This window comes from Perissodus microlepis, chromosome 23 (genome assembly GCF_051167445.1).
Source record: "Perissodus microlepis isolate ML-2025 ecotype Zambia chromosome 23, ASM5116744v1, whole genome shotgun sequence".
Lineage (NCBI taxonomy): Eukaryota > Metazoa > Chordata > Actinopteri > Cichliformes > Cichlidae > Perissodus > Perissodus microlepis.
The window spans coordinates 39,399,090-39,426,163 of record NC_140482.1 but is presented as its reverse complement, the minus strand read 5'-3'; the positions used below and the strand labels follow the sequence as shown (position 1 = coordinate 39,426,163).

General features: G+C 42.8%; 1 protein-coding gene across 3 annotated transcripts in view; it reads right to left on the bottom strand.

The window, feature by feature from the left end:
• Window positions 1–26,668, bottom strand: part of tle2b (TLE family member 2, transcriptional corepressor b) — a 76,751-nt gene extending 50,083 nt beyond the window's left edge. For all 3 annotated transcript variants that reach the window (XM_084920479.1, XM_084920481.1, XM_084920480.1), the window contains exons 1-3: window positions 25,750–26,668; window positions 14,522–14,619; window positions 13,336–13,399 (exon numbers count right to left, since the gene is read on the bottom strand). In XM_084920479.1, coding sequence (XP_084776605.1) covers window positions 13,336–13,399; window positions 14,522–14,619; window positions 25,750–25,773 — 186 coding nt within the window. In that variant the 5' untranslated portion in view covers window positions 25,774–26,668. The remainder of the gene's footprint in view (window positions 1–13,335; window positions 13,400–14,521; window positions 14,620–25,749) is intronic.
• Window positions 26,669–27,074: the final 406 nt, after the last annotated feature.

The window sequence follows — 27,074 nt, the reverse complement described above, 5'->3', positions numbered from 1 at the left end:
TATGCATTTATAGCTTTTTAATGTGTATATTTGATCACTCACTATATTGCATGATACAGAATATCACATTTGGTACTTTTCTTATTATGGATACTGATTTTTCATGTCAGTGTTTTGGCTTTATTTGCATAAATGTATGTGGAGTTGTTTCTGGATCTATGTACTGTACCCCTGTAGGTATCTGTAAGTATCACTATTTGTGCTTTTGGCTTACAGAGGATTTCTGCCCCCTGTGTTCATCGCAGGTTAGGACCAGTTGGTGCTTTAACATCCACATGAAAATCAGAAACACTGAGAAAAGCCACAGCCTAAAATTTCTTTTTTCCAGTATTACAGGGTATGAGCAACTGTGATTGTTCACATTCTCATTAATATGTTTTTTAGCTTGCATGAGACCAAAAGCAAAACATGTAATAGCTATGTTGGTCCACGGTTTAAAATGTAGTATTTTTATAATAAAGGCAGTTGCCGGGGGCATACTGTAGGGATGAGACTCGTCACTTGAGGAACCAAGCAAAATGAAAAGGTCTATTTTAAACCACACCATGATCTTTTCCTAAATTAGGGTTGTTTTGGTGCCCAAAACTAACCAGGAAAGCCTAAATTGTTTTCAACTTTTTATTGATTTGTAGGAAAAGTGGCTAAAACTTTCAAAAACTGAAGCCTATCCCAGCTACTACAGTGCAAGAGGCAGGGTACACCCTGAACAGGTCGCCAACCTGTCGCCAGGCTAGCACAAAGATTCACACATATAGGCAATCTACAACCATCCATTTACCCGATCCCACTAACTGCACACCACCGTGCTGCCCTATAAGGATATCTGACCCCACAAATAATGCCCTTTGTATCATATTTGATACATGAGTTTCTGAGACCTCTATCTCAGCAACATGATCAATACTTGCCATAATTTCAAAATGATATGGACAAAACTCTTTTTTTTGTCTAAAATTAACAGTGTTGTTAACAAAAAGTTGCCAAAAACACCCAATGTATCAAATGCGATGTAATAAATATATCATACACAACATGATATAGCAAAAACAAAAATTGTGGATTTTGTTATAAGGGTTAGTAAACATCTCAGTTCCAAAAAAATCTGAATTTGCAGGGTGTTTGGGTCTTACAGGGTTTCTTTTACTTTTTTTACACTTTGAGTGCACTTTTTGGCAGCACTGTTTAAAATGTTTCTACCACTCCTGGCTCATTAGAAAAGACATGAACACACGGATTACCTTTAAACATTTTAGAAGCGAGTACAGGGGAAGGAAAACCTCCGTAAGCGGCAAATAATTATTCAGTATGATGTGTATGCCATATATAAACTACTAGGACTTAAATCTAAGTCAGTATAAAGGAAATAAAACAGGAATTCCCACACATAGAAATCTGGAGGATTTTAAAAACCAAAAGATGATAAGAAGCTAAGAGCTGAATGGGACACAAGCCACAAGCCAGCGTATCATTTACAGCATCGCTGATTTACACTGGTAACTTGCTCCAAATAGAAATAGGCTCTTTAAACTGTAAAATGACTGGTCCAAAACTTGTCTCAGCCAGGGTTTCCTTTGAAGAGGCACAAAAGAGGAGCCTGAAATGTAGTAACAGTTGTCCAGTGGGAGTTGGCCAGACAGCAGTGAAGTGACTATTGTACTCTTTGTGCGATCTCTGCAGAGCGGCAGCGACAGCACCCTATGGGAGCCTGGTCTGTTGAAGCAGTTAAAAGCTGTGTTTGATTTAAAATGAACGTGATTGGCACTTACAGTACAGATCACTATTAATGTCTTTGTTTTGATAATACTAAAGTCAACCACTTCGCAAATATGTTTAACTATAGTCTGTAGAACTGAAGATGGAAAATTATATCACAACGTGGGACTGCATTGTGCATATGCACTCCAGTAGTGACAGATGCACCACACGGTCCCCTACAGTAGGCGGGGATAACAGCTGCACTATGACTACACAATATGACTAATAACGCTTCTGTCTGAACAGTTGAAATTGTTGTACTACAGTATGTTTTGTCTGTTGTAGTCTTGTTTTTAATAAGTTCATCTCCTCTTAACTGCTTGCCCCCCCAACCTCCAATTACACCCACTGATGCCTGCTCTTCTGCCTTATATAATCCCTCTGTTGTGCCACTGCAATCTCATTCAGCACTCAGTGTAAGATCTATGGTGTATGCAGGCTTTGTGGGCGTGTGTGTGTGTGTGTGTGTGTGTGTGTGTGTGTGTGTGTGTGTGTGTGTGTGTGTGTGTGTGTGTGTGTGTGTGTGTGTGTGTGTCGCACAGAGTGCAAGGCACATGCGCTGGATGAGCATGTGTGTTTGTGTATGTGTGTGGTATGTTAAGCCTGGCAGAGGGACATTAAGCCAACTGGCTGACATCACTTACCAAGAACACCCAGCACTGCCCACCCAGCGAGCAGAGACAGAGAAGTGTGCACGTGTACTGTGGTGTGTGTATTTGTAACAGACAGTGAAGCTTCATCTGAAGATGATGGGAACTGTAAGGCCACAAACAGAGAGCTTGGGAAAGTGAGACTAATCTACTTGGGTTATGTATATTTTCTATTTTTAGAACAGACTGAAATTGGCATGAGCACATAGCCACAGAGGCATTCACAGCGCTCTTAGATTAAAGTGAATCCATCGCCAAATGACATTTAATGAGAGCGTCTTATGTGATGCAGACATTGTTATCGGTGGCCATAGCTGCATTAACCTAAATGTGCTCTTGTGCGTTCGCAAAATTATAGTCACACATGCACAAAACATGAAAAACAGACAACACAGGTGCAATCCATTAGCAACACTAATACAAAATAACAAGTTCACCCCGGTAAAAGCGAAATTGTCATCAACCCCCCAAGGTAATGTGAGCAATAATACATAATTATTATTTGCAGAATAGTTTGGGTAACAAACTGGGTTGTTTTTATTTTTTGCTTCATTTTGTTTTGAAGCCAAAATTTGATATAAATACTGTAATAATATGCAATTTTATTATCTCGGAATTAAGAGATTGATTTTAGCAGCATAATGTGTGCAAACAAAGACGAACGCAAGTGCCCGAAATCTGCACTCTTTCTAACGGCCATTACACCTCCGATTGTAGCACCGCGGCTTCTCAGTCAGATCCTCTCCTCACTCGTCACGTCCGGTGTCAAAACACCAAGGTGTCGACAGCCAAATTGCTCGGCCCGAGGCTTTGAGCCAGGATTGCGCTAACCCGTAAGTGACTTCACAGTGGCTACATCCATCTTTTATATATATATTAGTTTTGGCACAGACTGAGTAAATTTAATAATATTCCATGAAAGTATTTTCTTTGTGAATGGAAAGGCAACTTTGCTTCTAAGCTACTGGCTTGATTTAATATGAAAACTGACCTCTACTGGAAGTAAACTGAACAGGAATGAATTAACAGACTTGAGCAAGTTTAATTTAATTAAACACTTAGTTGCATCTGCAAACTTTTACTTTTCTACAAATCTGAAGTCTTTTTTTATCGTTTTGAAAAGAAAGCAAAATCTTAATTCTTTGACTTGTGTGCAATTTTTCTTTTTTCCTTAAAGTGAAGCTTTTCACCCATACAGCTGAGGAGAATAAAATCTGCGAAGCCTTAAAATGTTTTCAATTCCCAGTGCAGCCAAACATAAAAAGAAGACAAAAACAGAGGGAGAGGGAGAGAGGAATACTTGTAAATTCATGTTGAGTCTACATCTCACTCACTCCATTATCACTCCTTCATTTTCTGCTTGCTTTTCGGCTCATTATGTCAGTTCAGCAGGCGGGTTACTTTAGATAAATGAGGTAGCAGTGTAATTCTTGTTTATCTGATCGAACTGTAACATCCCACTCTTCTGAACACACTTCATATCTAGCATCCATCTCCTGCTAATAACATACGGACTGCACTGTCATCATCGGGGCACAAACAGACAAAAAGCATTCCTGCATTTCTCTCAATGAAATGCTCTCCCTCTGTCTGCTTCTTTCTTCCCTCGCTCTTGTGTTTCCCTCCTCCTTTCCACTCTTCCATTCTTCAGGGAGTGTTTGCTCTTTCGTTCCCCCACTCTGCCCGCCCTCCCTCCCTCCACCCTCATGGTGCTGAGAGAGTGTCAGACAACAGTGCCAGACTCTCTCTCTTCCCCTCAATCTCCTCTATGCATTCTGCAAAGAACGCTGGCAGACTTTAAAATGAGCTTTAGGAAGTGGGTCTAATCCAAGGTGATTTATCTAAATGGGACATTCATGTGTGTGTGTGTGTGTGTGTGTGTGTGTGTGTGTGTGTGTGTGTAATGCTTTACAGCATGTTTGTATTCATACAGTCTGTGTGTAGCTTACAGGCATGCTTTTACTCGAGCATGGTGTAAGTGTGTGCATGTGTGTGTGTGTGTGCGTGTGTGTGTGTGTGTGTGTGTGTGTGTGTGTGTGAAAGCCTTAACAAAAGCATTGTTCGCCGATGTCTCTCGGGCGAGCTTGTCTCTTTCATCTGCCCGCCCACGCACACGCACTTGGACACACACACATACCGCCAATGTTAAAACATTTATTAGCACGCTGTGCTAACCCACATCGGAGGTTATGTTAGCAGACGCTGACTTTCTGTTGTGTCCTGTCAGCGGGTGACGACTAAATCAGTCACAGCTGACATCCAGTTTCACTGCAGCTTCTCTTGCAGCCAGTTTCATCAGAGAAAGAGAGTCACAACAACAGCCGGATAACTGACCTTGAATTTCAGGGGTTTCTATCCTTAAACACATGTGTACAGTATGTTCTGCAACAGAGACTCGCTCGGTCTTTATGAATACTCCTATCTTGTTTGTTTACTTCGCTCCAGACAGTTCAGACAGGTTTAAGATTCTTAAAACGGACTCAATCCTTCCCTACATCTGGCCATGCTTAAATCCCTGCCTGGCCAACTCCCACTCGTGGATGGTGGGGCAACATTTAGCTTAGCACGGTCCAATCCCTTTTCGGGTTCTGCCCTGTGCCTTCCTCCTATCACGCATCACTTTTATTTTTTTACTTCCAACTGATTCTTGTCATTTCTCTTTTTCTGAACCCTCCTCCATCGTCCTCGTGTAGAAAAATCTGCACTTTCTTCCTTTTCTGGGTTTCTCTCCGTCCCTCTCTCTTCAGCAGTGTCCTTGCTCTGTTTTTTCCCCTCCCTCTCTCTCTCTCTCTGCCAATGCCCTTGTGGCCTCTTTCTCATATTTCTCTTTCATCTCAGTTTTATTCACCCCTTTTTCTATCTATCTCACTGTCCCCATCTCTCTCTCTCATTGCTTCTATACGCCCTCCTTCCTTTTCTCTACATCCTCCACCGCCCCCCTTTCCTAAGCAGTCTGTGACTGTAATGTTGCTGAAGAGAACACAGTGTGTCATCCTGAATCAGACAGATGAGCTGGGAGTGGAGTAAGAGGCTGAGAGCACTGCATTAATCCACACACACACACACACTAACACATACACACTAACACACACATAGTCCCTGCCTGAGGGGCTGAACGGACAATGCACACAGATATATACTTGCACACACACACGCACACGCACACAAACTAAGACAGAGAAACCATGCACAAACACATCCTCACAATGCTCCAGAAAATGACTGCATGAGACAAAACATGAGCAAAAGCATGAAACTCTATAATGCAAGCCTGATACACACCATGATTCTAAAAGAAAACCCATTAATGTAAGCTTTCTAGGTAATAAATTATGTAAGAAATGAAATACCAATAGTATTAAATGTTACTTATTTACTACTGTGACCAACCAGTGGGGTTTTTTCTACCTCAGTTTTCTTTTAATCGTTTTAAATTTGAAAAATTGAGCAGCATGATGTTTCTAAGTTTTGATATTAATGTAATGAATGCCAACTAATCCTTAAAATGCAAACTTCTGCAGTAAAAGCTTTTCAAAAAGTTGCCATAAAACAGCAGGAGGTGTAATGCTAGCCTACAGCCACTAGAGGAGGCTTAGCTTAGTTTTGAAGTTATCTGTTGATGCTGTCAGACTTGTTGATCAGTTTCACAAAAAGCAGGTGTGTAACATCAAACAAGGCCTATTGAGGATATAATATGAGTAACCACGTCTTTCACTGTTGCATTATTTTCCACGAAATCTTAGCATGCACTAAAACAGTAAGCTATAATCACTGGTCACGTTATTCTTAGTTACTCCTTGCTCGTACTGGGTTTGACCCTATTTTGCCTTTAACACTGTCTCAGCTCTTTGTGGCACGGATTCAACAAGATGATGTAAACACTCCTCAGATTTTTGGTACTTATTGACATGATATCATCACACAGCTGCTGTCAGCTGCACTTCCACGATGGGAATCTCCTGTTTCACCACATCCCAAAGGTTCTCTACTGGATTGCGATCTGGTTACTGAGGAGGACATTTGAGCGCAGTGAACTCACTGTCATGTTCAAGAAACTGGTTTTGTTTGAGCTTTTTGACAGTTTGTAATCCTGCTGGAAGCAGCAATCAGAAGATGGTTACACTTCCCTTTTGGTAATAAAGGCACGGACTTGATCAGTTAGAGTACTCAGCTAAGCTGGGGCATTTAAATGATCCTCAGTTGGTACCAACGGGGACACGGTTAGCTAAAATAAAAATCACCACATCGTTACACCACCAGCGGCAGACTAAACTGTTGATACAAGGCAGCATGGAGCCACGCTTTCATGTTGTTTACACTAATTCTGACCCTACCATTCAAAGAAATCAAGACATTTTTCCAACCTTCTGTTGTCCAGTTTTGGTGAGCCCATGCAAAGTGTACCCTCAGATGCATTTCTGCATACCTTAGATGTAACAAGCAGTTATTTGAGTTACTGTTGCCGTAACACGGCTTTTTGAGCTGCCACTCACTGGATATGTTCTCTTTTTCAAACCAGTCTCTGTAAACTCCGACACGAATATAAAGCCACATTCAAAGCCACATAAATCAACTTTCTTCCTCATTCTGATGCTCCGTTTGAACTTCAGCAGAACATCTTGACGAGGTCTACATGCTTTAAATGCATCAAGTTGCTGCCGTGTGATTGGCTGATTAGATACCTGCATTAAGAATCGCCTGTGTAAAATTTGTAGTGACTACAGTATTTGCCATGTTCAGTCTAATTATTAGGCTTCTTGAATTATGAAACGAATGCTTTGGCTTCGTATCATGAGTCTCCATTTGCTGTTTGACACTTACGGCACTTTGAATTTTTTAAAATCATCGCTTTATGTTTCAACGGTAGCTTGAAATGATGACAGCTCTATTGTTCGCAGTCCCCTCGTACAGGAAGGGAAAACACAATTCTAAAATATATAATTTCATACCAAGTGCTTCATCCTGTGATTGTTTTTTATCATGAAACGTAATGCAACAATATTTTGTCTCTTGCCAGCAGCATGGCCCTTCATTAACCCTAGACCCCTGCAGCTCCACTGTACCTCACTTACACACATAGACACAAACGCAGTGATGGAGAGGCCACCTAATGTGATTCCCAACTGCGAGCTGTCACCCTCCAGTAGACATGTCTTTTTTAAACTCTATATTAAAGGGGCTGGGCAGTCCACCCCTCTGTAAGAGTTTTGTCTTGTGTTTGACAGTAGAGATGAGAGGAGAGCTGCAGCAAAGGCAATTCTCTGTACAGAAAAAAAAGGCTTCTGAAGGCATTAACAAAGAAAAGAAAATGGAGAAGACGAGGGCAGAAACTGACTTAGAACTGACTGTAAAACTTTCAGCCATAAAATCGTCATCAAGGAGTTTTTTCCAATCTTAGGCCCACAAGCATCCTTCTCTCTTACCCTCATGTTGCCTAGAGCCATGAAGGAAGGAGAGAGAGGAGAGGTTAAAACAAGAGGTTCAACCGTAGGTGACTTTGGAAGTTTTATGACGCAAGAAAACAACTTTATCACTCCTTTCCTTTCAAATTCCTCTGAGCCTCGCGCTCTTTCATCTGTTCTTTGCGAGATCCAACCTCAGGCCACGCTGGGCCAACGCAGCTCTTCAGGTGGAAGTCTCGCTTGCGCACCGTGCGAACATGTCACCGACATGTCTACGCCCGCTGATTAACCAGGGCTACAATGTAACCTTATTTAAAAATACACAGTGGAATTCCAGGAGAGCAGTGAAATCTGAGAGCCATGAATTATAAATGCAACGGATAAGAGCAAGACTCCCACAGACACTTAATGTGCACGTCTTGATGTTTGTCTGTGTGTGCGCATGTGTGTGTGTGCACGTTGCCAGTGAGCCGGCCCAGTAGCTTAGCCAACATAAAACATATATCCCATCCAAAGAGCTACAGAGACTCGGTCTGCCAAACATAGAAATATACTACATCCAAACCTGGCTGTGTTATTTTACTGCGGCAACACGCCACAAACAGGAGCAATTTGAGGGGGGTTATGGCATCATCTCTTGAAGCGTGAAATGTGTAAACGTACCCATTGCCAACTATAGAATTAAAGTGGTAAATGTGTGGAAAAAGCATCTCCCCAAAAGTTTAATGCCATAAGGAGAGAGCTAGCAACACAGTGAAACTTGCACCTTCTGTGTACACAGACACACTACAGATACTTTCTAACTTCAGTTTATTTTTCGTGTTGATTTGTTTGTGCCTCATTCTCTCAAATAGTTTAATGAACACGGGGCATTTCCAGTCTATTGCTATTAGTCAATTAGTATTTTTCAGCACTATTACCTCCATTTAGCAATTACCATTAGCCTAAAGATGATTAATACAAAGAAATGTGATTTGTAAAACCTGCAATTCCCAGCCACACTGTGATTAAACTGAATAAAAGAATTCGTGTTTACAAGAATAAAGGAGTTATTTGTGGTTTTCCACATAAAAAACTGTCCTTCAAATGTAATTTCGTACACCAGCTGTAACGTGGTTGTACTGGCAGCTCAGTTAACACCTGTTTTCAACATGTCCCAAAGCAAAAATCATAACACCGGTTCATTTGTGATAAATGCACAAATGCTGCAGTTCTGAGAAGTTATCAGAGGAATGGCCGATCAAGCAACGCCACCACATGCTGGGTAAAGACATTATAGCAGGCAAAAAAAGTAATGTAAATACATTTTATAGACCACCACTAGAAAAAAATTATATGTGCAAGATGTTTGATATGAGGTATGCCCCCCCTGGATGTGATACAAGCAGTCATCCATCTGCGCATGAACTTCTCAAGTATCTGCGTCTGTTGTTGAGGAATTGCTCTGCATTCCTCAGTGAGTGCCGCCTGTAGCTGTACGTTGCATCGTTGCTGCCTCTGATGAACATGTCAGCCCAGCATGTCCCAGGCATGCTCAATAAGATACATATCAGGACTGAAATCTGGCTACGCAAGCTATTTTGGTACTTTGTGGGTGGGCGCTGTCCTGCTGAAACAACCGCAGAGCAAGATGCTGCTCCGAAAATGGGACAAGTGCAGGTAGAGCCAAGAACAATCAGATCAGAGATGGCGCTCCCACGGACAAGCGAGCACACAGCAACAGCCCGACCTGGGTTGACTCAATCGTGGCTTGATGGCGTGTTGTGCATACACTATTGTTTTCTTTTTTTTTGTGGTGTGAGACTATTGGCTTGAGAATGCAGTAAACGGAAACATTTCTGATGTGGTTCGTTCGTGTTCAGGAAACAAATTACCGACTGACTGATTCTAAAACCAATCAACGGGAACCAAAAACTACTCACAGAATATTTTTGAGGTTTACTAAAATGGTTTACTAGGAAAGCAATTTAAAACAAAGACTGAAGCGTATTTCAACTTGCATTTCAACTTGTCTTTTTTTAACCAGTATACTTTTTTTTAACCGCTCTGAAGTGACTGCCTGTATGAAACAAGCAGCAGGCTTTCTGATGCCGAAGAGACACCCAGACCTCCCACCTTTAGGCACAAAGTATATGTTTCTTAACTGTCATGTCATCTTGAATGTAAAGCTTTTACAGTTTACAAGAACTTACATGCGCTCCAGTTATGTGTAACTACCTTCCTACTTTCCAACCCCTCACCCTGGTATTTAAAGAGCTTAAAACTGATGAATAGTAAAGGCAGGAGCAGTGCAGCATGGTGCGCAGAGCCCCAGCCTGTGGAAACAGGCCTCAGTGTGGATGACAGGCCTAACGAGCTAAATATAGCCTTCTGGGTTATCTCCTCTGTGGGCGCAGCGAGTCCGTTGTTGCTTCACATTATTTACGTGTCTGTGCGTGCACCCTCTCTCTCCTTCTCCATCTCTCTCGCCCTCTCATTTCACGCCCCCCCCGAACCCCACACACAAACACATCGCTATCTCTTTCTCTCGCACTCTGTGTTGCATACTCTTTTTCTCTCTCTCCCTTTCTGTCCATTTCATCCCTTCGCAGCATCTTTTTCTCAGTCTCCATCTTTCCGTCCCCTGGTATCCCTCTTTCTCATTTCTTCTCTCTCATTCCTTTTCAGCTTTTTTTCACACTCTTTCTCTCTCGTCTCTGTCCCTCTCTCTCCCTCTCCTCTTTTATTCTCTTTATCTCTGCCTCCTTTTGTATCCCTTCCTCCCTCAGCAGCTCCCTGTTTTTTTTTCTGTCTGACACTCTCTGAGCCTTTTTTTCTCTCAAGCTATCTTTCCCTTTGAGCCTCTCTTTCTTCTCTCTCTCATTTTCTCTCCCTCTTTCCCTCCCTCTCATTTCTGAGCCATGCCTATGAAGTAGCATTACACTGCGTTAGCCATCCACTACAATACAGTGAGTCCTTGTTCAAATATTATAGCCTGCGGTGCTAACGCTCTGCTATGCTAACCTATATGGGTATGTCATCAGCATCTGCAGCTCCCTGACCTCCTGCAAAAGGCAGCCGTTAAAGCCTCGTGTTTAAACACACAGCAGCGGATACTGTGTGTCATTCCTCCTCCATCCACAGCGGTCACAGAGGTTGTGACATATGATATGCACAAGTTCGATTAAATCCCGCTGACTATTGAAAGACACGGAAATGTATCTGTTCTGGCATGCCGCTGCCCCTATTGTATAAGAAAGGGTGGTGAAGATTTACACTGGGGAAGACGGATGTTTATCTAAGCTTTTTCTTCCCCACAGTAAATGTGTGAAGCTAAAATGGGGAGTGCCTGAATTGCTCAAGTTCTCCGCATTGTACCACACCATATTTATGTGCGCATGCATCTTCTTGATTTTTATAATGAGAAGCACATTAAAAACTTTATAATGAGGTCAGTTTGACAACCTTTCATCTTTAATGCACATGCTTTTGTGTTGTTTGGAATCCTCAATCAGCATTTGGTCGTCCAGTTGCTTGAATTTATTGATATGCAGTATGCCATTAATTTAAAGTTTTATAGTGTTTATGCAGCTGCCAGAAAATGCAATAACTTTAAAATGTAATGAAAAGGCTCCCGTATTGGGAGTAAGTGACAAATCATGGAAATACAATTAAGTGAAATCAGAAATTCTGTTATAACTCAATTGTAAATCAGAATAAGTGAATAATAAATAACTTTAATATGAGCTTGCATACCTTTTGCTGAACAGCCACTTAGATTGCAAGCAGCACAGCGGATTTCTGTTCCAGTCGTTTTAAAGATGTCATTATAACCTGAGTGAGCGACCTGAGCAACAAGCAAATCTGCTGGTGAAACACTCAGTCTTCTTCTCGTGAAACCAAAATATTTGTTAGACAAAAGAATTGTACAATCAGCGTGTTATCTCAAGACATTTTCACACATGAACTCAAGCCAATTTTGAGATAATGAGGTTGGATATTTTCCACAGTTGTTCTTTCTCACAGCAGGATATAGCCTGCTTCAGATGCGCTGGCACAACTGGAAGTATTCTGTGTCATTTGGCAGCAGGCTGGATGGTGCGTGCAGGAGGGGAACACTGTACTACTATCTGTGTTATTTGCACATCGGTACAAAATGACATCACGCAGACTCTGGCTCACAGGTTGACTGGCTTACGTCTGATCCAACAGCACGAGACAGTTGTGCTCTCACGTATCGCCCAGAAATGTTCAGGGTTGCAGTGCATGCGTGAAAACAGTTTCAGTGACTTCAATCACACAATTTTCCAAACATGCTATATTAGCTGAAAGAACTATTAGGAGACACTGGACTGGGTCACAGCAGTAAGCCACCCAAGTGCAGTGAGCTGAACAATGGCGCATTTTCTTCTTCTTTTACTTTCATTTCCAGTTTGCAGACTAGTTTTCATCTTCACTCTGCAGGTTGTTTCATTGTGCTAACGACCAAAGCACTTGCATGGAGGTTTTTGTATGTAGTGCAGTCTCTGCGACTAATTTAACCTAGCGACAGCTAGCAACCCCTAACAACACCTCTCCAGCTGGTCAGGAATTACACTATTTCCTTAGCGACCAGAGGCTGTCAGGCCTTACCAAACTACTGTACGTAATAAGAATAGCAACTGCTAGAGAGTGTTCTTATGCTCTTTTATTTTTTAAAAAAAGGAATTTTGTTTTATTTGGAGAAATGCATATGTAACAGCATTTGGCATGCACTTGTATTAGGTCCTCGTAAGGACAGAGGAACAAGGTCGTGTGCAAGTATGGATGAATGAACGAGTACCCTGTACATCCTGTGTGTGGGTGGGTGTCTGTGTGGGTGTGGGTGTGTGTTTATCTGCTGCTCTCCTGCCTGTCTGTGGCCATCTACATCCATCTGTCTGTCTGCCAGTTTGCCTGTTTAGTGCTCTCTCTCTCTACCTTTCTCTCTCTTTTGTCAGTCTATCTGCCAGTCTGCTTCTCTTCTCTCTCTCTCCCTCTTTATGTCTCTCCATCTGTGTGTCTATCTAGCTTACGGCCCTGATCCTGCCTGCTCTCCCAGGTTTATGAAATGCGAGCAGCTTAGCAGATGGTGCATATCGTATTCTGGTCGGCTCTGTGTGGGTTTTGTACCACAGACGAAGGCTTACGATACATGTGAGCCTTTAGTCGCGCAGACACACCGACACGAGGAGCTCAGGCTGTTAGCACACGGGAGAAAACAGAGAAAAAGAAGAGCCAAAGAAAAAGACAATATAAAAGGTCTGAATGAGGAATAAAATATGGCGAGAGATACGGAGACAGGTATGAGAGAGCGAGATAAACGACGTGTGAGAAAAACTCTCGATAGCAAAGACTATATTGTGCAAATGTGCAAGCGTGTTCTGCTGTTATTGATATTGAAGATACTTCCCTCAATATATACCATCTATTTGATTTTAACCCAGCAGACTCCTCTCAGAGAGCCAGGAGAGCCCTGGTCAGACTAGTCAATTAACATATAGCTTTGGTAAAGATGTGACTGGACTCACCATGATGTAGTGCCTCTGCATCTCAGTCTTCTCACTGGCCAGCTTCTCACACTCCAGCTTCAGGCTGCACGAGGGTGAGAAAAAGCACAAACACATGAATGAAATAGTTTACTTGAATCCAGTGAAATAATTTACACAGGACTCAGGACATAGTTTAGGTTGCTATACCATACATGCCAAAAAAATACTATTTAAGGTCTAAGGTCTGCTTAAAGTAGCACAGAAAATGTTCACCTTTATGACAGCGACAGCCAGAAGGGCGTCTCTCATTCTTGACTGCAGTTCACCACAGAAACACCACGTGTGTGGGAAGGTGTCCGATTCTGTGCTACCAAGTGCAACGTTTTTTCAATTCTGCTTAAACTGCACGTTTGCTCTGCATTTTTATTATTGTTATTGTTTCTAGACGTGACAGATATTTAGAGTGTGTGGTTTTAAAACGAATCAACAGTGATTAAACGAAGGAAGTTCCAGTGGGTCATTATTATGAAAGGCATTACTGATGTGTGTGCTTGTTTTGCACAGATCCACCACACCCTGCAGTGAATTACTGTTAATGTATCACAGCAGGCTGTTCAACCTGCCCGCTGAGGTGTGAGAAAGAGGCTTTTTTTTTTTAAACCTAACTCTTTATCTCTATTAGCTAAGGTCATTTCAGGTCAACCAGCCGTGATAAGCTGATCAGTCACCTCCAGCAGTTAAAAGACCTGAATTACCTAACTTTCTTTTTTTTATGTTGGAAACTCAGTTATACTGTTGAAAAAAATGCAGTATTTTAAAATTAGATGTGATATATTTATTTCTTATTAATATCATGTTAAGGTTGATACGGACAGACACAATGATAGCATATTTCTCCCCAAATTAGTGTAAACGGATGCCTATTAGAATGAAGAGAGACAGATAAGACTGAAACTTATGTAGAGACAGCTAAAGAGAAAGAATTTGGTATGACAGGCATCCCATATTTCCTTATAAAGATTAAAGGACGCATGTGCAGCCATTCTATCTTTATTATTTGAACTGAATTACAATTTGTTGTTTCTATATTAAGACTAGAAGAGCGTTACTGGTTTCAAGCTTCTTCAGGAAGCTTGTTTCGTTTCCCAACAATATTTACATTTTTAAATAAATTCGTGTATCTGCACGCATGCACAAATGGATTTGTGTTATGTGTTTTGGGTACCTGTGATACTGAGCCTGGAGGAATTGGAATTCCTCCTTGATTCGGTCCAGAGTTTCCAGGACTGTGAACTTGAAAGACTGGCCAGGTTGCAAGGGGACCTGCACAGGGGAGAAAACAGAACAAAGAGTGGTTGAAAAACAGATAGAGAGGTGTGAATGTGTGTGTGCCTGTTCGAGAGCAGACTGTAAGCACTGCTGTAAATGTGCAGGTGCACGTGAACCTGCATACTGGAGTGTGTGCGAGAAACTGTAAGTGTGTTTGTGTGTTTTTGTGTGTGAGGGAGCAATGCACGAGGAGGAAAAAAAGCCAAGATGAAAGTGAGAGGGAAGGTCACTTCCCCTTCCCACACATCATAAAAGCCTTGTCCTCTCTCTCTCTGTTCTCCTCCTCCTCTAATGACTCTGCCTCCTTCTCTCCACTGCCCCCCTATCCTTTCTTCCTCTCCTCTCGCTCTCCCTCGCTTCCACATTAGCATCCTCTTCACTCTGGCAGGCTGCTAATGTATTCCAGCCTACAAAGAGCTGAGAAGGGAGGAAACATCAAATGAATAACTTATAGGGAATCACGGCATCATCTCTCACCTGCTAAAAGCCAAAGAAGGCCCAACAAAACAAGCATCTCCCAAGGGTCCCCCACCACCAGCCCTCCATGCCTGTCTAAAACGCTTTTGACAGCAGCCCTGCTTCTCCAGAGTCTTCGCAAAGTTTGAGAAACGAGGCCAGTGTTGATGTTTTTCGATGCAGAAGTTGTTTTGTTTGGGGATGGGGCTGGAGTACGCGGAAGAGCACGAGCGTGTTTTTAATGACACTGTCAATCCTCAGAGGACATTTTTATGTAAGAAGACACCAGTTTTTTTTCCATTCTTCTCCTACTTCCTCCTAATTTACACTGATAAATTTTTCTGTATTATGACGCTCACTGCAAGCCTAGCAGACTGGCACCTGGCAGTCTGCTAGGCTCGCAGTTCTTATGACCTGTCAGAGTGCAGTCTCACCACTATCCCCTTTAAATTCCTTTGACAAGGACAACTCATCTGCTTCCAGGCTGCAAATAATCCCCGCTGTGACCATGAGCCCCCCCACCAAAGCCAAGAGCATGGCAGTTGAGGACAGAAGCCAGATTCCTGTAGTGTTTGGAGACTAAAGGGGAATTTATGCTTCTGTGTTATATTTATGCTGCACAAAAACCCAAAAGCCTGTGTTGTAACCCGATGTGCGTCTTGCTATAAAAGTAACAGCACGTCACGTCGTTGCAGCCTGCAGCCACAATTTTTCCCAATCAACTGTAGGAAAATGGATCAACTTGAAGAGAAGCGCCAAGTAGCATTTCGTCAGGGAGACTGCAGAGCAACACAGGCGCGCAGAAGTGTAAACTGAGCTAAACTCTTCCGCTGTCCTACAGGTGCATAACTCAATGCCAACATCTTTTCTGCCTGTATCACAACTATCACACTTGCACTAGGGACAATTTTGAGAGAATCACACATAGCTGCCTATTTCGGACACGTTTGCTTTGTTTGGTTTAGGTGAGCTCTGCTGTACACTAGTGGTAAATGCACCAGAAAATTAGGTGCTCCGTTCTGACATTCTGCAATCTGAAATCACACAGACTTCGTACCAAGGAGGTACCAGCTAATGTCCAGTCAGACTGCATCAAACATTTGCGCCTTTGTCAAGTAAGTTTTAAAAGTTCAGGGCTGCACTGCAGAAGCAAAAGGTTAACGGTGGTTATTAAGCAGAAGCTAATACGCCCTTGTTAAAGTTTGTTGATATCATATTTATTTCATAGCTTTCTTTTGGTTGCTTTGGTTATCCAAATAAACTATTGTTTGTCTCTGTACCTATCCACGCGTCCTTCTGTGCAGTCATCCATCCAATCAGAATGAGCAGACTAGTGCTGTCGCTATGGCGCAGTTGGGTGGCTATCGGGCAACAGCCACGGCTAAAAGATTGGCGGTTTCAGTGGTGGCTCTTCATTAGTCTAGACAAGCACAATTCAATTAGATTTCAATTAGTCCGACGGTGGAGGTCAAAGACGCGGTGGGTTCCCCAGTAATTAATCCGGGGAGCCGAGCTGAGCCCGAGCTTAACTGAACTGAGGCAGGCATGGTGGGGACGTCTAGATGGGTGGACGGACGCAATACACACAAACCCCCAGGGTGTGTGTGCGCGCGGGTATAAGGGAGGGCGTAGATGGGATAGATGATGGTGTGTGCCAACAGATCCCCACTGACCTTGATTCACACCACACGCACCCAGTGGGGGAGGAGAGGCGGGGGGGGCTTGCAGACTATGATCTGGCACACACACACACACACACACACACACACACACACACACACACACACACATAGCATAAGCTTATTGAAAAACACATAAACAAACACACACTGTGCATGTAGTTTCACAATTTAAGTACACAGTGCCACACAAACGACGCACAAACTCACACAGGGAGGGTAGGGACAGAGGGATGGATTGAGGGGGGGGAGGGGGGGTCAGAAGAAAGATAGATACTCATCTGACAGACAGAGGAGTGGATGGATTGAGGGATGGAGGGTGTGATAGACTAGTCTGACATTCTTCCAGAGGAATGAAAGAACGAACAGAGAGACAGATGATGAAAAAGTGGTGTGGCTGCTGACTGAGAGAGATAGCCAGCCATTCATCCGTCTGACACTGAGGCGAGGGGAAGAGGACATAGGGAGAGAGAGAGAGAGACACAGACTCAGACCGACCGGGTAAAAGAGAGAGAGATGCTGTGTTTGCTGTAGTCAACACAGCCCGGTCTCTCTACCCTGTCCGTCGGCCTGTGGTAATACTGCTTCTACCATCTGCTGCCATGCACACATGAACACACAGACAAAGTGCTGCTGGCTCAGCAGCACTAAGTCACATAATAAAGCCCATAGTCACAGATCGGGATTATACAAGAGATCTGCGAGTCACAACCGTTGGTGTCGCCACGGCGTCCTGTGCAGCGCGCTGATGAGAGAGACCTGAATCCTTTCATCTGCTGGACAAAAACTCGAAAAATGTCTTACTTTTGATTTGCCAGTTGCACCTTTTTGAATGAGTTTCAAAGAGCCTGGAGCGATAAAGCTTCTTATGCACGAAAAAGGAAATGAAAAATACAAAAAAAAAAAAGTTATAAGGTCCTGAGGCAAAAGGAGAAATATTCCATGCTTGCGCTGAGCTCTTTCTGTCAGAATGAAGAGACCAGCATGGGAAACTGGAATGGAAAGTTCATGCTTAAATGTAATAACAGGAGACTTAGTGTCTTACTCAAGGACACTTAAGCCAGTAAGAGTAAGATTGAACTTCTGCAAGAGAAGCATCAGCAAGCAATGCTCTATGTACACCAAACAAACACTGTTGTTTGAGTGTATGTGTGAGCCTTCTCTCCTATATTGTGACAGATGGCAGACCAGACTGTTAGGGGTCCAGTAGGGCGTCACGATGAGCCAAAAAACAGCCTAACGCCTCCCATGTTTTTATGTGTGACTGTGTGTGTCTGTGTGCGTGTGTGCATTTCAGAGAGAGCACCATATCATCCAGCATAGGGGATCCTGAAACCCAAAACTGATCCAGTTAATCTAGGAGGTGGAGGTGGAAGAGGGGAGAGGAAGAGAAATAAAGGTCACTTGTGCATAAACACACACACACACACACACACACGCATACACCATGTGGGCCAGCAGTCAATCACAATTTGGATGAGCTGGCACGGGTAAGCAGAGAATTAGGAAGGATTATGTATATGGTAGGAAGCGAGGGGAGGGGAGTGGTGGTTGAAGCCTATTTTACCGTGTCACGAGACAGCACAGAGGAGGGGCCCACCTGCTGGACGCAACTATTACCTGTCTGTCAACTGATCCACCTGTCAGGAGTTTGACTGCAAGGACGTAACGACCCTCAGCCCTGACAGATTTTCTAGGTGTGGCCAAGTTTTGGTGGGCTGGTGTCTTGACTTTCTGAAGGTTGATGTTGACCTCCAGCTTGAACTGGGACACTCTGGAGGTGAGTGAGTAAGAATGAGCAACTCCAATCCGCAGTAAAATTGGTGGATTTGCATGATCTGGACCGGAAACCTGCTGCTTCACGAGTTCCAGGCAGAATCCAGAGGAAGATTGATAGGAGGATCATTGCGGCATCTGCAACGATGCGGATGCTTTAGCGCTCTGTTGATTTACTGGTCAATCTATTTTCCTATCCTCATCTACTGCCATGAGCTGTGGGCATTGACTGAAGAGATACAAGTGGCAGTAATGTGCTTCTTCAGAAATATCATAAAATATTTACAAAGCAGTTTCTTAAATAATTGAAATCCTGCATTGTTTCTATGCCTGCTTATTTCCATCAGGCGCAAACAAACTACCTTGCACCATCATATCAGTCAAAAGAAAAGAAAAACCAACTGTGGGACGTGAATCATGCCACCCATGTTTGGTGCCAGCATCAATTTGAGTGTGGATACTACAAACAGAATAAAGACACACATTACTCTGGTGTTTTAATTAATTTTAATTATCATTTCTTTCTCTTTTTTTAGGTGAAAAACTCAGCATCGTCAAATCTCATGTAGCCTTTACAAACTGTCATTCAGTAAATGTCTCTAGTCAATGTCACGGTACACACACGGGCACTAGTTTTTTGTGGGAAAAGTATTAAAGACTGTGAATTTGCACATGAATACTTTTTCCAACTATTCAATTCACGTCTGTTTTCTGTACTTTTTCAGTTATTTTTTTAAATTGTCTTCAGGTATCAGGTCAGCCTGCGTCTGTGTCAGTCTTTCTGCCTGTCTGTCTTCTGTTCAAGCTGCTGCCTGTTCTTCCAGCACCGATAGCTGCTGCATGAGAGAGGCAACTGTGAAACAGATTCAGGTCTGGGAATGAAATGATTCTTTCTGTCTGCTTGTCTCCTCCACCTATCTGTTTAGCCCCTGGCACACTTTCCACCATCACATAAGTATTCGCACGGTATAAGCAGGCATGCCTATGCATGGATGCATTCATTCAACCAAAACACCCACAGAACACTTTTCTCTTTTGTTTTTCTTTTTCGTGCCCTTTCGCTTGCTGTTCTTCCCTCCTTCTTCTCTTCTGTCGCTCTTTACTCATCCTTCCTGCTCCCTCTTTTTTTTCCCCCTTCCCCTGTGTGTCTGTCTGAGACAAGCAGAGACACATTCAGATAGCACATGAAATAATAATTGGCTGGTGAAATATTTAGGAAAAAAGGCACACGAATAGATGAGAAATGCCAAGTGTGGCAGAGGAGTGTCAGTGCCCCTTGTGCATGTGTGTATATGTGTGTGTGCGTGTGCTGTGTGCACGCCTGCATATGTGTGAGCTTGAGTATTTGTGTCTGCTGAAGTGAGCAGTAACATCAGGAACAGCTCCTTGGTTTAGGCTGTGTGTGGATGAAAAGCTAAACAGAGAGGCTTAAGGGAAGGATGGTAATGTAACGTACCTACATATCAGCAAGGTTTTTATGAAGCCCTCAGAGCTTCATTTTTGTAAGTCTGTCCCTGCATTTCCACTCAAAAGTATTTATTACTAAGAGAAAAACACTCATCCAACAGTCCCGTTTAGAGGTTCTGGCTCTTTCTTTGTGCTGGGAACTCGGGAACATCTTTTGCTATTCACAGTTATTTGGTTTTTCAAGCCTTTAAAAGCTTAAATCTTAACAAACTAACACTTAAGGAGATGCAGTCCAGACAGTTTAGGGAAAACGGGTTGGGACGTTGTCTGAAGCGGTTTCATCTCACACGTATCACACAGCAGGAGAAAATCCACTTCAGATGCATTCCCCCTACTGGAGACTCTCAGTGTGGTTTAGTCGAAGAAAGGGCATGAAAGGAGCGTGCAGATTTTTAACCGCAGCATTTTCACAATGGCACAAATCAGCGCAATTGGTCATTACACAGCCTTTGGATTAGGCTGTTTAATGCCGGGGTCTGACTGAGAAGGACATTTGGATTTTCACATACTCCTCCATGAGGTTCAGAAACAGCTACAGTCGGTAAGAATTTGAATCAAGACTGTTTACAGCTGAGAACCGGCACAAAAATCATCTAATGCATCAGAATTGCATCCTTGAAGCTTGAAATTCCTTTCATCTATCTGGGATATTTTGGTCTTCCATATGAAAAATCATCAGTACTAAAAATATGGACAGTTTGATATAGTCAAGCTTATTTCTTTTAAACTCTATAAACTTCTGTTAACTCAGGTAACCAAACTTTGTCCCAGAACTATACACAGACCAATTGCGCTCAAGTGCACAGTCACTCCCCGGAGGCACATTCTGAGCGAAGAAAAACCCTGACGTGGTACAATAATTATTTCAATTTCATTGTAGTAAAGCTTCAGCTCACTCTGAGATAATAACCCAGCTGGGTGGATGCTAATAAAGAACAAAAAAAATATTTTTTCAGCAATCGAGAGGAAGATCAATTAAAAAAACTTAACAAAACACAACTACAAGCTAAATCAAATGCGCTGCTTGTATCAATAAGATCTAATCAATGTCAGTCAGTGATCCAGTAGCCCTAAAGTGAAATAGACATTGAATCAGCCCGTCAGTCCACTAGTTATCAGTCAGTCAGAAAGCAAGCCAGTTAAAGCTGCAGCTCACCAGTCAGCCGTTAAGCCAGAGGTGGATTACAAATAAGGGAAAGATTGGCAGCTAAATGAGTCTCTGGACTCGATCCAAGCCTCACTCTGATCATTTCTTTTAATGGCAAAGAAAAGAACAGAACGCAGGATTTGAGGATGAAAAAAGGCCTGTTTTTAATCAGAGAGGAGCCTTAATCTGGGTGGCTGCTGATGGCTGATCAGGAGTAGCTGCTTGGTTAGTTGTTTGACTTTTTGCTTATCCTGCGGGTCATCTCACTGCAGCTGTATTGTTGTTGCTTGACTTTTTGCCATTTAGAAGGTTGCCTCTGAAATGCTGAATGAAATTAAATGTAAACAACACAAGGACAATGTCTCGGGAGGAGGCGAGAATGTCATCTGTGGGAGGTTACAGCAATCCTCTGTGCTGTTTACCGTACGTAGATGTCATTACAGCCACAAATGTTTGGAAAAAAAAAACAAACTACCCAACACAGCTGGCAAAAAAGAAGAAGAAGAAATGGCAGGGCCAGTGTGTGCATGTGAAAGCAAACGCTGCATATTTGTATGTCTGCAGAACAAACTAACAATTACTTAATTACTGCCAACGCAATGAAGTCATCTCAACTAGTCTGACACACACTCATCAAACGAGTTTAAGATGCACAGAAACACTTCGGCATCTCTCGCCTCATTACTGAGTCATACGTACGTTCTGTGGCCGTCTATTGCAATTAGTTTGTCAGTCTGTTCATGGCCACAGGAGAAGCAAGCTCATTCCATACATGCACAGAGATGGCTGTACATTTTAAGTTCTGCAACAAACATTTGCCCCTTTACTTGTCTGGCAACTCATTGAAAGGTAAATATTGAACAATTTAATAACTGTAACATCATGATAGATGTGGTTAAACATCTCCAGTATTTTTTTTGCAACCTTTTATTATTACAATTGTGGAAAATTCAACCCCTTTCTCTTCCTGGCTCGACCATGCTTTGCTCTTTCTCTTCTAATTGCATATGCTTCTGTCCTCCACACTAGAGTCTTCGCAAATGTGGGATCCAAGGAAGAATTTGTAGCACACACACAGGGAAGCAGCTTAAGGTGAACACAGCCAAAATGTGTAGATTCTGCACCTTTAAAGAAACGTGCAGAGAGTTTGTGTGGCTGTGAAATACACTGTATATAATGACGTAGAAGATAAGTACATGTGTATATTTCAGTTTGAGTCTAATCATGATCCCCTCTACAAGCTAGGAGTCCCTGACATCTCTGTTAACCGTGAAAATAAACTGGAAATCTCTCCCTTTCGCCCCTTCTTTCCCTCCCCCTGGCTCACTGGGGTGTGACAGCCAATCAAGGCCTTGTACATTCACAGCAGCAGTCGAGGTCAAACTGGGACAATATTTATTGTTACTGTTGTTGGCACATACACACACATCCACACACCGCCACGGCTCTCCTTTTGCACTTCCACTTCCAAATCAAGCACACACACATGCAAAAGTTTGGGTTCATATCCACCCTGCAATACTGGCATAGAGCTGTCTGATTGGTCCCAAATTCCATGTGCAGCAAGTAAACAAACGTGAACCATAAAAATAAATAAACAGGAAGAACGAGGGGTTCTTGAGCATTTAACTGATAAATAAAAATTAACAGCATTACAGCCAAGCACATGCATATGGTTACACACAAACGCACGTAAGACATCACTGAACCTTACACTGGAGAAATGCACACTGAGAAACACACATCTAAGTCAACAAACAAGGCGACACACACTCACACACAGCTAATACAAATATGTGCACACTTGCAAAGCACTAAAAGGAAATAGACACCTAAAAGAAAAAGCACACGCACCGCAAAACACACATTAAACAGAAACACACCTCGCACAAACCCCCCCCTCTCTCTCTCACACACACACACACACACAAAATTGTACACACAGTTCTGATAACGCTTGCCACAAAAATCCAGTGGAACCAATTACAGCTCTGCTCGCCTGGCAAATCAACCCTCAGTTTTTAACCCTTTCCCACCAGAGAACCAGAACAAAGTCTGACTTTTCCAAAAACAATTAAAATGACAACAACAGTAATGATGCAGTTCAAGCCTACATCCTCATTTTATCCATTAATCTGAAGACATCACTTCCAAATAGGCATGGGTCGGAACATGTCACATTCAAGGTAGCCTGTTGGGAATTAAACCAACATGTCAGACTGAAGAGGAAAAATCACATCATCAATCATGACTTAACCACCACTTTAGATGAAGAAAACTTTGATGAAGAAATCAAGTATATTTAAGACATCTTCAGACAAACTTTCAAAGAAGTTATACTTCATAACCTAACTTGGTCATGACATGAAACCATTTAAAGTTACATTATCAGCTCTTGGTAACGCAGTTTTCACATAGATTTCGTAAACTGTTGTGTGATCAAAAACACACACAGCTTGTACTTTACTTTCACATTCCTTACAGTTTGGCTTCTGATTGCATTTACCAGTGACACACATCAGCTGTTTGGTGCAGTCGACTAGTTTTTGAGGAGAATGTTTGATGGGGATCCGTGTAAAAAGACAGCAACACAGAAGTGTATCTTTACCACAAACAATTAAGGCAATACAGCGATTACTGCCAGAGATGATCTGACTCGTGCAACTTTCAAGCCTCTTTTAAATGAATGGAAACTAATGTTTGACTGAAAAAAAGGGAAATCTGCCTCTAAACTAGAAACACACTTTTTAAATGTAAGCTCATTCCTGGAAACCTGCTTGATGTTTTTGAAGGGAGTATATATTTATACCTATTACAACCTTTTCCCATTCACATAGGCACAATTAAAGTATCTAAACAACAAACTAGTATGAAAACAGGGAAAAAATAATAATATTTAGCATTCCTGCATGTGGAAAAGCTGACGGACTGCTAAAAGCTAAGAGTACAAATTATAAGTAAGTCTGAACTGAGCACATGTGTATATGCATATGAGCACACTCACACAGTGTCTACAAACACAAGCACATGAAAACTCAGACAACCACACACATGCACGCACACACGTAACCGTTCTTTGCACCCTCGCACCTCTCCACAGATCACATTTCACAGCAACACCAGAAATAAAGTTCCTCTGGCAGAGGAGGGCCGCAGAGGAAGAAGCGAGAGAGGAGGAGAAAGACGGGAGAGAGACAGAAAGAGCGAGATAGAGACTATTGATCGGTTGGAGTTGGCTCAATCTGGCAGTGAACTTTATCAGAAAGGCAGAGCATCGCAGCAGGAAGCTTTCTGATTCGTCTCTAAAGGAGAGAACAGAGGAATGTTCGCGCTCTATTCTTCTTTCGCATTTCTCATTCTCATTTCTCTTTCCACCCCCAGCCGTGCCTTTTTAAAGAATTCTTTCTAGCCTTTTTTGCCCCCCCTCCTCCTTCTTGGCTCTTACATCTTTCACTTTCTCCATTTGTATTTACTCCTCTGTTTCTTCCAGCGTCTTTTTCTCCCTTCTTTTCCCGCTGCTGCCTTATTAGCATTCTCTCTGTACGTATAATTGATTCCTCATGCTTTCCTCTTGTGGAAATGTCATTCATAATTCTGTGTGATAGCTGGCTGGCTGGTTGGATGGCTAGTTGGCTGGATGGCTGGCTGACTGACTGAGTGGTTGGCTTGCTGGCTGACTGTGAGGCAAAGTGGCCACTGACCCATTTGTAGGAGATACAAAGAGACTGACAACCAAATCTGATTATAGCAACCAGACCAGGGCCCTTGTGAAATGAATGGCCTAAGCCAAACTGAGCCTAAGCTGTCATTCATCCTTCTGTGCTTTTTAGTCTACGTATTTAACCTTTATTTTACCCCGGCAGGTAAATTAACGGCGAATTCTTACTGGTGGTGGAGGGTGAAACTGAAGGAGGGATTTTAAAGAGGTATTAAGGGGAAGTACTTGTGCACTCACGACCTTTCTTAGTTGTAATGGAAATGAATTAAGTAGAATTTAACTATAAATTAAATGGCCTATGTCTATGTGTGTGCATGTGTGTGTGTGTGTCTGGGCGTCTGTGTGTGTTTGCTTAACAACAGAAATGAGCAAATAGACAGCTGATGGTCTTTCACACACACATGCACACACATTAATGCAGCCAGATCTATTCTCACACACACACAAACACACACATAAATGCACACTGAAAGGTGCAGATTCAGTTATGTGCCACCTACATTGCCAATTATCAACAAGATCTTAAAGGCACCTGGTTGCAGATGACAGAGGTGTGTGTGTGTGTGTGTGTGTGTATAACAGGGAATCTCTTAGCCCAAACATCCCCCTCCCCTCCCATCACGTCTCACTCCTCATGTTACAGTAAAACTAAGGAGGAGGGACAGAAAAAGACAGACAGAAGGACACAGACACATAAACAAGGTGAGAGTTGAGAAGAGGAGGGACGTAAGGAAAGACCAGCAGGAAATTAAAAAAAGAAAAAAGAAATCAAGACGCAAGATAAGAGACATACTGAAGAAAAAAAAAGTGACAAATGCAATCGGAGACATAAAAAGGGAGAGAGAGACAGACAGGTAAAGAAGACATAAGGAGGTACATACCGGATGCCTGCCCTGAGGGTACATGATCCCAGGAGAGGAGAGGCTGGCAGTCCGTTTGATGGCCAGGTTAGTCCCCTGGCCCTCCACTCCTCTGCCCTCCACCGGTTACACAGCCACACACACGCACACACAAACCCCCGCACACTCTCACCAGTCAATAAGTCCAGTTCCTGCTCCTTGGCAGGGTTGAACGCAGCAGTCTTTACTCTTCTGTTCTTCTTTGCTTTTTCTCGCGTGCTCTCTCCCTATATATGTATATATATATTTATCTTTTACTGCATATTCCTCTTGACGCACAACTGAAGAAGAAGTCTGTCAATTCCTTCATCCGATAATATCATGACAAAACGGAGCAGCGGACTTTACCTCCTCCTCCTCTCTTGTCCTTTCCACAGTGAAAGTCTCAGTTTCTCCTCCTTAGCGTCTCTCAGCCTTCTCCTCACCCTGTGATCAGTCAGGGTCCACACGTAGTGACATGACACAGAGAATTTCATCCAGACAAGCTCCCCTCTTCCACTTCTCCTACTCTTCGCCCCTCTTCTCCTCCTGCCCCTTCACCCAGCCGTCCAATGGCGAAACACACAAACGTAAACAAACACTCAGCTCGATCAAATAGTCTTCTTCTCTGCTTTTTCCTCCTCTTCGCCCTCTCTGTGACACACTGAAGCCTCTGCCTTGACTGCTGCCGCAGAAAAGAAGAAGGAGGATAAGAAGAAGAAGAAGAAGAAAAAGGAGGAGGAGGAGAAGGAGGAGGGGACGGGAGTGAGAGTGTGTGTGAGAGAGAGAGAGAGAGCTTTGTTTTTAATCTAAATGTGGAAAAAAAATGCAAGAGGAAAGCAGGAAAGAACAGCAGGTCAGTGGAGGATCCAGCGGGCTTTTCAGCAGCAAGCCCTAGACTGTAATATATTGTGCCTGTTGGCTTCAACACAAACACGACAGCCTGCTAAAGCTCCTCTTAAGGTGGAACTGAGTAGATAGAGACACCCAGTCGCACACAGAGGGGGAGCAAGAGAGAGAGGCGAGAGATGGATCTCTTTTCAATTGTGGTCAGACACACAAAGCAATCAGTCATGCACAAAGACTCGGGCTCAAACTGATATGAATCGAGATTCAAACACACAAAACGCTCCAACGCAAATTCACGACAGCTATGCGGACACACTCGATGTGCAGCACCAACCACACACAACAATTACAGTGATAAGTTTATTAGGCAGTTTGCACCTTGCATTAAAATGCGGCATGGACGATGCGACAGCAATCCAATCACACCTATTTGCGCACAAATCCAGGTGTAAACACACTCAGGCTGCGCTGAAGATTGC